This window comes from Apostichopus japonicus, chromosome 9 (assembly GCF_037975245.1).
Source record: "Apostichopus japonicus isolate 1M-3 chromosome 9, ASM3797524v1, whole genome shotgun sequence".
Classification (NCBI taxonomy): domain Eukaryota; kingdom Metazoa; phylum Echinodermata; class Holothuroidea; order Aspidochirotida; family Stichopodidae; genus Apostichopus; species Apostichopus japonicus.
In genome coordinates, this window is record NC_092569.1 from 26918129 (window position 1) to 26930809 (window position 12681).

The 12681-nt window shown below is 35.5% G+C and overlaps 1 protein-coding gene across 1 annotated transcript in view; it reads right to left on the reverse strand.

Moving 5' to 3' along the window:
- Positions 1-12681, reverse strand: part of LOC139974351 (THO complex subunit 1-like) — a 78878-nt gene that overhangs the window by 21227 nt on the left and 44970 nt on the right. The window contains exon 6 of the mRNA XM_071981413.1: positions 4267-4362. Within this exon, the coding sequence (XP_071837514.1) occupies positions 4267-4362 (96 nt within the window). The remainder of the gene's footprint in view (positions 1-4266; positions 4363-12681) is intronic.

Consider the following 12681-nt stretch of genomic DNA (forward strand, 5'->3'; position numbering starts at 1 on the left):
ATAATAACACTGTGCGCCCTCTATAACCGGACCCCCCCCTGGGTCACTGCCCTTCCTTCTCATGAGACCACTCCTTTAAAGTTTCCCCAAAACTAACTGGGTTGGGGATTTACTTCGCTCCTCTCTTCCCTGTCTTCCACTTCACATCTGCACTTTCCCATCTACATAAACTATGAACTGGAATGTTTCAGCACTGCGCCCTCTCTCCCTGGGACACCGCCCACTTGCACATTCTTCCGGTTTTGTGTTAATTTCAGTGATAGTAATGAGATCCTGGCAGGACCGTAACGTCAAGCACTCTGACATTTAAATTATATTTATCAGCTACTCAGGCTTTTTTGCTGTCGATAAGCTTGAAATTTTTTTCCAGATGGTGAAATCTTGGAGATTGATTTACATCCATTGATCAAAGTTCGGCTCATTGATCGTCATTCGATCTTGCGAGAACCAAAGTTTATTCTAATAGAATATCTTCGTTTGCAATGTTCACTGTGAGTGATTACATTCGGTAGGTCTCAAAAAAAGGTCTGATTGAACTCAAAAAGATGTTTTTATGATCCAGAAAGCATAAACCTGCATATTTAAAATATTGGGTGAGAAATTTCTCCCTTTTCTCGGTGTTTGCCACAGAGGCAGACGACGCACTATTACTGTTCGTGCAATGGAAAAATGGTCTTGGCTTGGTATCAATATCATACACTGTCATTTATAAGTACTGTGCATAGCCCACCAAAGGCAGTGCACTAATGGTCATAAAAATGGAAACCACAATTAACAACTCGGATTCAATAAGCAATATTTTAGCTACCATTTAGCTACCAATAACTGCCTGGAAAATCCTTGATGTACAGTTTCTATCTATATAATACATGACAGTTCCTATAACAATTTGTATGACCCTTTACAGGTCACAGACTCAAATATGAATCAAAATGGCTGCCAGAGTAGAGTCTACAAACAGGTATATATGTCATTGGGTGACTAGTGCACATCGGGCATGCATGTGCTCGACGACGGCCAAACAACAGACTATTATGACGGTCATAGAATAACATGTTTACAATCTATTGTTTGCATCGTAAAATGGTGTTCAGTTTCATCTTGTTGGACGGGCGTGTCATCCAATACCATGTCGAGTAAGGAAAGAGAACAAATATAATATTGCTGCTAAACAAATTAGACTTGACCGTATCGAACTGTCACTCAAACCCATTGAATATGACTTTTTATTAAGTTGTGCTCTTAGATATTTCCCATAATTCATAGGGCAAACTGCATGGATCTATTAAGATCTAAAAGCAGAGATTTAATCTGTTCCATATCTTCTTATAACGATATTACTGATCATTTACAGAAAGTACGGGTACTATTATGCACAGTGTAGCATGGCTGTCGGCATTACGGTGACTATGGGGCATGACATTAAAGTCGGTACCTCAAATTCTTTCTGTACCTGGCCCATGGGTAATAATTACTGGAATTTTCCAACAAGGTGGAAAGAAAGTTATCTTAAGATATGTCTGGAAGCTTGCTGATGGAGATTGCTTGAACTGAATTTTTTTGTCCTTAGTCCAAGAGGCTAGGTTTTTTGACATTCTGAGCGTCGATTCTGAAGGGGTGGGGCCAGTCCTCGTGGAAGATCCTGGGTCATGGGGCCTTAACGGCTGGCATCTGACAGTCTGTCCTACCATGGAGTGTTTTACCTCCATGGTCCTACGTTGTTTGTTTCAGTGGACAGAAATACAATGGTGCATAATTTGCATAAATTTCCTTTTGTGACTGACAAACCAATCATCTTGAATAAGGAACTGAAATGATAGACCATATCATCAGTGTACCAGCAAGTTCTGACAGATTATTAAGTTGGAGAACACTTTAACCTTCCCAACCATACCATTAACGACATGTCCCTACAGGGGATTGAATCCTTAGGTAGCTGCCCTGACCTAGTACGAATCAGCAGAGAGAGGCTGTGGATGCAACGCCTTCGCACCATTCAACCTCATGGGCTCAACATGCAGGAAGAACATGACTAACTTTTCTTCTTCTGTCCCCCCCCTCCATCAGCCCTTGTCCCCCATCCCCCCATCACTCCTCTTCTCATAGCTCTCTTCCACCCTTTTTTTCTCCACACCTTTCTGTCTTAGTCCTTCTCCAGCTTATTCCCTACCCCCTTCCCTTAATCCTCTCTTTGTCCCTCTACTGCTCATCTCCTACCTCTCCTCTTCCCTGGTTGGTTTCTTTCTTTCTTCTCTCCATCCCTTGTCTACTAATCCCCTTACATCTATCTCTTTGTGTTCACCATGCTCATTAGCCTGTCTGTATTCTGTGCGTGTTTTTGTCCCTTCTGTTACTGTTACTTGTCAGTTAGCCTCTGAAGAAGATCTTGCTAGGATCGAAATGTCAGGTCAACTGACTTTTACACATTCTCTTACACAGGCACTCTAGTGGATAAGCAGTTTGCTAACAGTTTTATTAGATTATTAAGTTCATGAATTGGCCTACATTATGGCCACCAATTAGGTCTCTGTTGACAGTATCAGCTTACAACTTACCAGTTTCTACTATCAAGTTACAATGTTTCAGCTGCATCAATAGTATTCATTATCTCATTATGGTTTGTATTACAGTAACTAAAGCTCTTTCATTCTAGTTTTGTAAACAGTTACTTGATCCTATACAAAACAAGGCCAAAAAGAAGAAATAACAAAACAATTAGGTCTCAGATGACAGTACTGTAGATCTCTACTTACAACCATGGAGCTATAATCTGTTTATAGCTCCATGCTACAACTTACCAGTTTCTACTGTCAAGTTACAATGTTTTAGCTGCATCAACGATATTCGTTTTCTCGTTCTGGTTTATATTACAGTATTTTAACTATCTATTCAGAGTATGTCATTCTAGTGTTGTAACAGTTATTTGACCCTAAAAGAAAACAATGCTCAAAAATAGAAACAAAGTCAAAAAAGAAAGAAAAATGAAAAAGAAGAAAATTAAATAACCCAAAAAATAACAAAGATGTACTGTAACTTTGATCATTAAATTAACTAATTAATAATTGTTTTAGGAGAAAGAGATATATTTAACTGTCATAAGCAGTTCCCCACACAGCTAAGAAAAGTCATTTTTATCATAATTCGGGAGATGATGATCGAAGATTTAATGTTCGTTCTCACAATAGGCCGAAGACACAAAAGATGGAAGACTATTAAAAGACCAAAGTAAAAAAGACATCGTTGAGCCAACTGCGCATTGCTTTATTTAACTCATTTTTGATTCTTTAAACTTACAGTATTACTGCATTTGTCTCCTGTAAAATGGACATGGGATTTACGTGGTTTGCTGAAACCCAAAATTTTGAAGCTCATAACATTTACCTCCCAATTAATGGCATTGATTTCAGTGTTGATTAAAGCAGCATTTTGCGTCCTTTTCTATGATTGTTCTCAACCTCACTGACTCCACGATGCCATAACGACATACATAACTAGCTTATCTATTTAAATCTTACTTCAAAAGGTGACATAAAAGTCGAAAAATTTGCAACTCTCAACTTTGTTTTTCTCCAAGATATTTTCCGCTGGGATCCCAATCAACCTTGCCCATAATATGAATATTTATACACTACGAACGTCATTGGCCAATACGTAATACAACACCATGCTTGTGTACAGTCTATATGGCAGTTGTACCAGGGAGTTCCATAACAACTCCCTGGTTGTACCAACGCAAAGTCTTGAATCTACTTTTAGCAACGGCTCATAACTAAACCTGCATCTCTGATTGGTTGAATTCAAACTAGTGGGCTTGGGGGAACTTTATGCGATTAAATTTGAATGTAGAATTTGTCGTGGACACTTTTCTCATTATCTGCAAATATCCTTAATTACTCGCCAATTAACGTTGTTGGCAGGGAAAAACTTGGCTAATATCTTAGTTTGCTGTTTTGTGATTGATATATGTAAAAACTTGATGGACATGTCAAAAAAGTAGAAAACGGTGACCAAATGCAATATGCCGCTTTAAACACAAAATGCTGTTCTAACATTCTATCTTGAAAAGTATGACAATCAAAAGTCAATTTTTGGTTTCAGAATCCTCACTGTATGGGGGTGACAATTAGATCACATATTTACAAAGGTATCTCCCAACTGGCACAAGATGTTTCTTAGCTATTTATGGAAGTCATGACACCTTCATATTCGGTTGGGTCGGTTGGGTTGGTGTCTCCTTCGAGACAAAATCAGTAATTGTGTTCTTACCTGATTTTTCATCTAGCGGGAAGAACTTTGCGAGGAAGAGTTGAATTCGCCCACAGAAAACGGTATTGTGCGCTTTGGACAAACGGCGGAGTAAATCTGGATAAAAAAATATGTCGAAACCATTGATAAACGTTTTATATATTAGGTCATGTCAACATTGTCACATATATACATACCATAGTGACCTTTGATAATTGAACAATCATACCCTATTCATTCGTTGCCATTATTTTGAACAGAACTGACGGTAACAATTTTTTTACTTTTTTATGTCGTTTTTCTAATAATTTATAAATCTTAACAGACTTAACTGTTTCGTCAGTTTGATCAATAAAACTTTTATTCAATTTACAAAAATGGAAACAACAATTACACAAGATTCCTCCTTTACACTTTTCTAACTCAGGCAGATAATTTAACATTATTACTGCTTATAAACAATCAGTGTGTCAGTGATCAGAATTGAACAGACTTCTCTACATTGAAATTTAAAACAAAAATGGTGAAATGGTGTTACTGATGTTCACCTTGGATTATATTTGGAACGATCCTTTAAGGCTAACCTGATGACAATGATGTCATCCACCCAGTGCAGGACTACTGTAAATGCTACGGTAATATTGTCAATCCATCGTGTTATATAATTTTAATATGTACTCAAACCAAAACATTGTTCTCTTAACATCCTATAACTACTGAGAAAAATGAAGTTCAACGTTTCGTTCCCCTCGTTTCGCCTACTGAGGTATGTTTAAAAAAAAAATATTAGCCCATCATTTATACAGTTTTTGACAAGTATTAACCTTGCTTTTCACTGAAACTTTGATAGACTGTGGTTAGGTCATGAATGTTAATGATGTGTTTGTTCCAGAATATTAGACTGCATGTCCTCTTCAAATTTGTAAAAGGTTACAGGAATGTGACAGTAAGTTTCACTGCCAAAAGTGTAACCAACATAAAAGATACTGTAACTAGCAGTCAGAATGGCTAATGGCTACGCAAACTTCTTTGTGGTATAATATTTCATATGCAATTAGCCAAAACAGTGTGAATTTAACCAAATGAATTTGAACGGACATGTACAGTATTGTCTCCAAGTTATCATGAATGGCAGCAAAGCAGTCATAGTTCTAGTATCATGAATGTCATTTAAATATTATCAACATATCCTGTTAATGTGTTTCATACTTTCCAAGGTAAATTCTATGTGTTTTAGCATGAATCAAGCCGTCTGGGTTGTGTAAGTTACGTTTAGCGTCACCTCCGAAAAAAAAAAAGAGACTGAAGGTATATAATACTGTAAGTTGTATGTGATTATAATCAATATGAGTGTCACAGTAAGAGACTTCAACCCAATGTTTACAATTACTTTTTAAATGCCCATATTTGCTTTACCTGACATTTACCTATCTTTTATAACATAAAACTATTGTATTCTGTGTTCTGTATTCATTCACTTGTTTCATTAGTTGTTCAGGTAGTTGACGTACATTCTCTGCTACTTAGCATAAATGTTTTTATTTAAATCAGTGTTTGATTAAAGATGTTATTAATATACATTGAGATTAAGTGGTTACTTCTTTGTTATTAGCAAAAAAGCCTTGACAACAACTTGTAAACATTTTTGTCACCTCCGAAGCACACGTAAAATGTCAACGTCACCTCCGAAACGTGTAAACTTGTGGGAAAATTCCAACTTTTGCAAAAGTGCATGGATTTTTGGGCAACTTGGATTGGATATTAGCCCTCTGTGAGGAGACATAATTTAAGGTGTTTGACTTGGCCTTATCTTTTTTTTAAGTAGTTTAAAGTTAAAATTAAGAAAAATAATCCTTGATTTCCAATAAATTTTTAGTTAACATGGAAATATCTGCAATAGTATTAAAAATTTTCTGCCAAATCATTTTTAAGTAACATATAATGATAAGAATTTTAAAGTTTACTTGAATCAGAGTACTGTTTTAACACTGTGTAAATATGGTTGCTTAAAAATACATCTTTTTGCTTAAAGTTTCCTAGAGTCACACAGTCACCAAAAAATTACACCCATAAACGTATATGTTTAAGCTCTAAAAAGTTGAAGTTCCAAAAATGTGAACACTTTAACATGTGATGTTAGTCAAATTTCCATATATATGGTGTTTGAAATTTTAGCCCTTAGTGTACAAAAGTTACTGGTCACTGATTGTGAAAATGACCATATACTGTATCACGGTCCAAATCATTTCACTGATTTGCAACTGAATTTTGGATCATAAATAATATCTTTCAAGCAGTCTCCAAGTTTTAGGTTACAGACAACAAATAATATTTTATAGCCATTGTTAATTTAAAGGACGTAGAACAATTTTAAGGGCATATAGTAGTGTATGCACAGGTTATCCGGGTACCCACCCGACGTAATACTACTACCCGGTTCCTAATTTATTACCCGAATCCTACGCAAAGTGTGATTTAAAAAAAAAAAAAAAATTGCAAACGTACAATTACTCATACACTAACTAATCAGATTGACCTTTGCTCAATGAAAACATATTCGTGGAGACATGCTTAAAGTAGAAACTATTGAAAGTACAGTAAACCTAGATTTCCCTTAATTACTATCTTTCAGCAGAAACTTTCTTTTCCTTTCTTTTCTTTCTTGGTTTTTCTTCTTCCTGTTTCTGCAGAAGGGAACATCATTTGCCCTTCCTGTATATAGAGTATTGGGTTTCATGAATATGATTATTTTAAATCTTAATAACAATAGACCGTTTAAGGTCTGTCCAAGATAGGAAGGAACTATTTGCAGAAGTATAACCTCCGAGAATTACACTGCTGGGAGGACGTTTGTTTTAGTTACAATTTTTTGTCCTATATTTTGTCAAGTAAGCCTATATATAGGCCTAACTGATTTGAAATTGCTACTTAAGAAGCCTATAAGATGCAACATGATGGAGCCCTTGTTGTACATTAGAAGCAAAATGACAATGAAGATTAACTGTTAGTGGTAAATGTATGCATCCTTTTCAAGGTTATGAAGTGATAAATTGTAGTTCATGACAACTTCAAGTTGGCACATGTGAGTCAACATGCATCACCAAGACATCTGAGAGTTACAGTACAAAATGGAGATTTGATTACTAAAATGAAAACAATGTAATAATTGTATATATATATATATATATATATATATATATAAAATAGTGTATGCACGGGTTATCCGGGTACCCGTGTACCCGCCCGACGTGATACTACCCGGTTCCTAATTTATTACCCGAATCCTATGCAAAGTGTGATTTAAAAAAAAAAAAATTGGCAAACCGACGGTTAGGCAGATTTCCCATTGACTTAGTGTGGTGTTAGGCTACAATGTGTTCGAAGATAACAGCAATAACGAAGGTACCCGCCCGACGTGATACTACCCGGTTCCTAATTTATTACCCGAATCCTACGCAAAGTGTGATTTAAAATAAAAAAAAAAAAAATGCAAACGTACAATTACTCATACACTAACTAATCAGATTGACCTTTGCTCAATGAAAACATATTCGTGGAGACATGCTTAAAGTAGAAACTATTGAAAGTACAGTAAACCTAGATTTCCCTTAATTACTATCTTTCAGCAGAAACTTTCTTTTCCTTTCTTTTCTTTCTTGGTTTTTCTTCTTCCTGTTTCTGCAGAAGGGAACATCATTTGCCCTTCCTGTATATAGAGTATTGGGTTTCATGAATATGATTATTTTAAATCTTAATAACAATAGACCGTTTAAGGTCTGTCCAAGATAGGAAGGAACTATTTGCAGAAGTATAACCTCCGAGAATTACACTGCTGGGAGGACGTTTGTTTTAGTTACAATTTTTTGTCCTATATTTTGTCAAGTAAGCCTATATATAGGCCTAACTGATTTGAAATTGCTACTTAAGAAGCCTATAAGATGCAACATGATGGAGCCCTTGTTGTACATTAGAAGCAAAATGACAATGAAGATTAACTGTTAGTGGTAAATGTATGCATCCTTTTCAAGGTTATGAAGTGATAAATTGTAGTTCATGACAACTTCAAGTTGGCACATGTGAGTCAACATGCATCACCAAGACATCTGAGAGTTACAGTACAAAATGGAGATTTGATTACTAAAATGAAAACAATGTAATAATTGTATATATATATATATATATATATATATATATAAAATAGTGTATGCACGGGTTATCCGGGTACCCGTGTACCCGCCCGACGTGATACTACCCGGTTCCTAATTTATTACCCGAATCCTATGCAAAGTGTGATTTAAAAAAAAAAAAATTGGCAAACCGACGGTTAGGCAGATTTCCCATTGACTTAGTGTGGTGTTAGGCTACAATGTGTTCGAAGATAACAGCAATAACGAAGGTACCCGCCCGACGTGATACTACCCGGTTCCTAATTTATTACCCGAATCCTACGCAAAGTGTGATTTAAAATAAAAAAAAAAAAATTGCAAACGTACAATTACTCATACACTAACTAATCAGATTGACCTTTGCTCAATGAAAACATATTCGTGGAGACATGCTTAAAGTAGAAACTATTGAAAGTACAGTAAACCTAGATTTCCCTTAATTACTATCTTTCAGCAGAAACTTTCTTTTCCTTTCTTTTCTTTCTTGGTTTTTCTTCTTCCTGTTTCTGCAGAAGGGAACATCATTTGCCCTTCCTGTAGAGTATTGGGCTTCATGAATATGATTATTTTAAATCTTAATAACAATAGACCGTTTAAGGTCTGTCCAAGATAGGAAGGAACTATTTGCAGAAGTATAACCTCCGAGAATTACACTGCTGGGAGGACGTTTGTTTTAGTTACAATTTTTTGTCCTATATTTTGTCAAGTAAGCCTATATATAGGCCTAACTGATTTGAAATTGCTACTTAAGAAGCCTATAAGATGCAACACGATGGAGCCCTTGTTGTACATTAGAAGCAAAATGACAATGAAGATTAACTGTTAGTGGTAAATGTATGCATCCTTTTCAAGGTTATGAAGTGATAAATTGTAGTTCATGACAACTTTAAGTTGGCACATGTGAGTCAACATGCATCACCAAGACATCTGAGAGTTACAGTACAAAATGGAGATTTGATTACTAAAATGAAAACAATGTAATAATTGTATATATATATATATATATATATAGATATATATATATATATATATATATATAAAATAGTGTATGCACGGGTTATCCGGGTACCCGGGTACCCGCCCGACGTGATACTACCCGGTTCCTAATTTATTACCCGAATCCTATGCAAAGTGTGACTTAAAAAAAAAAAAATTGGCAAACCGACGGTTAGGCAGATTTCCCATTGACTTAGTGTGGTGTTAGGCTACAATGTGTTCGAAGATAACAGCAATAACGAAGGTACCCGCCCGACGTGATACTACCCGGTTCCTAATTTATTACCCGAATCCTACGCAAAGTGTGATTTAAAAAAAAAAAAAAAAATTGCAAACGTACAATTACTCATACACTAACTAATCAGATTGACCTTTGCTCAATGAAAACATATTCGTGGAGACATGCTTAAAGTAGAAACTATTGAAAGTACAGTAAACCTAGATTTCCCTTAATTACTATCTTTCAGCAGAAACTTTCTTTTCCTTTCTTTTCTTTCTTGGTTTTTCTTCTTCCTGTTTCTGCAGAAGGGAACATCATTTGCCCTTCCTGTAGAGTATTGGGCTTCATGAATATGATTATTTTAAATCTTAATAACAATAGACCGTTTAAGGTTTGTCCAAGATAGGAAGGAACTATTTGCAGAAGTATATATAACCTCCGAGAATTACACTGCTGGGAGGACGTTTGTTTTAGTTACAATTTTTTGTCCTATATTTTGTCAAGTAAGCCTATATAGGCCTAACTGATTTGAAATTGCTCCTTAAGAAGCCTATAAAGATGCAACATGATGGAGCCCTTGTTGTACATTAGAAGCAAAATGACATTTGAAGATTAACTGTTAGTGGTAAATGTATGCATCCTTTTCAAGGTTATGAAGTGATAAATTGTAGTTCATGACAACTTTAAGTTTGCACATGTGAGTCAACATGCATCACCAAGACATCTGAGAGTTACAAAATGGAGATTTGATTACCAAAATGAAAACAATGTAATAATTGTATATATATATATATATATATATAACTATAGATGTTTCAAAAATATTCGTCACAGCGTTAAACAATAGAAAATAATATGCATATATTCATCTGTACAGGATGATTTGTCCCTTGACAAATTCTCAATGCGTTAGAAAACATATGTTTGACGCCACTAAGTTCTAGTTTGGAATTAATTAAATACTCAAACATTAAGCGTGGTATACTGTACAGTATATATATGGACATATGCAACCTTTAAATGAATACAGTACCATGATTTTTGATGGTTGACGATATACATGTTGAAATTCATTCTCAGTACAAAGTCATCCGTCTATAAATTGCAGTGTAATAATTTCGCTGAATAAATAAATACTGCACATGACATCATCTAACAGAAACCAGCAGTATATACAATTCACATCCATGAGTGTTTGATCCAATTATTGAAAGTATTGATAGTTTCAAACTAATTATATATATAAATGAAACTCAGTGCTAGGGCAATTATGTTTGACATAATTTTTTGACATTTTGACTAATGATGACGTCACATTTCAAGTGAGTGTATCACTCACACTTTCCTTAGCTACTGTATATCAAACAAAAGTCTCCATTGTATTACTTAATACAATGGAGACTTTCTCGCATTCTGTGCGTGTTTTTTGTCCCTTCTGTTACTGTAACTTGTCATTTAGCCTCTGAAGAAGATCCTGCTAGGATCGCAACGTCAGGCCAACTTACAGTACTTTTACACAGTCTATTACACAGGCTCTCTTGTGGAGAAGCAGTTTGCTAATGTCAGTTTTATTTTATTTTTATGATGAATAAAAGCTTCAATTGCCAAACCTTTGTATGTATGAATGAATACCTTTCATCACCATAACGTCAAGTTTTTTTCATCTCTCAAGACAAGTTATAATGTGGCAAGTTGTACTGCCTCAAGAAGTACGGTATTGTATGATACTACATGTGATGCAGTATTTTTCCGGTTAGGGTTAATCCTAGGGGTTAATCCTAACCACAGGGTTTTCCCCGGTCCACAAGATATGTCATTCATTGGGCTGTATCATGCATGCATGATGACATTGCTGGACATATTAAACTGTGTACAAAACGGTTCTCTTGAGAAATACTGTCAGGTGAGGATTGGCTGCTTTCATGTTTTAAGCTATGCATATTTATGAGCTCGGTAAAGAAAGGACGGTAAAATGAAAGGGTTTTCGCCGTAACTATATTGTTACATAAACTAAGTGAAGTTAATAAGGTTACCTCAATGATTTAAAGTTGATTATAAAAGCAATCCTGTGAATTTTAGCTACACTGTTATACTCTAAGTACTGTAATTTCCATTCAAAAATTACCCAGTTCGTTTTATATACATAAATATAAAGACTTTAGTCAGATTTATAATCATTGGTAACGTGAGGACGGTAATGGAAGGACGAAAGGTTTACTCAATATAAACTGGACAAACAATGTGCTTGACACAATTAAATGATACAACAAGAAAACTGCTGCAGGGTATACCTTGTAAATGTAAAATAAAAGAATATAGAGCTAGCATTAATAATTATCTACAAAAAAATGTCTTATTTCGAAATAAATAACAGCTCTACTTGATGATATTTAAAAAAATAACAAAACCCCGCAAAATTCCATGTAAATAGGTTGACATACAATTCCACCACCCCAAACTGTTAAAATATGTGCAGGGTTTGAACATGTACAGTGAGACAGTAAGAGAATTGGGTTTAGCTATCACTGTACTAAGCTAATACTTGCATACTAGTCACCAACTTGTGCTCGAGAAAGCGAAACTTCTGACTGCACAGCACGCAGAGTAACTGATGAAGTTGTCTTCAGACTAATGTCAGGGGTGGGGGCGGGGGGGGTGGGGGTGTGTGGGAACAAACCTGACAAAGCTTGGCAAAAAACATGATAATATATCAGACTAATATATGATAGAGGATAGTTATATAATTACATTTTTATTCAGACTGGAAGCGTAAACAAAAATAGATGAGAATAAAGCTAATGCCAGCCAGAGGAAGGGGAAGCTGATTTCCACTGTGAGGTTATTCCAGTCCTGGCATTACCAGTGGTGTTTGACTGACAAGCACTCCAGCCAATGGGTTGCCTTTAGATACTGTCTTCAGATATAACTATATAGTTGGTTGTATATACATGTGCTGTACTTCTGTGTTGGTACATTAAATGGAAGTGGAATATTAAGAGGGGGGAGGGAATGGGTGGGAGCTTCAGCTGGGATTATTATTACAGCATATTATTA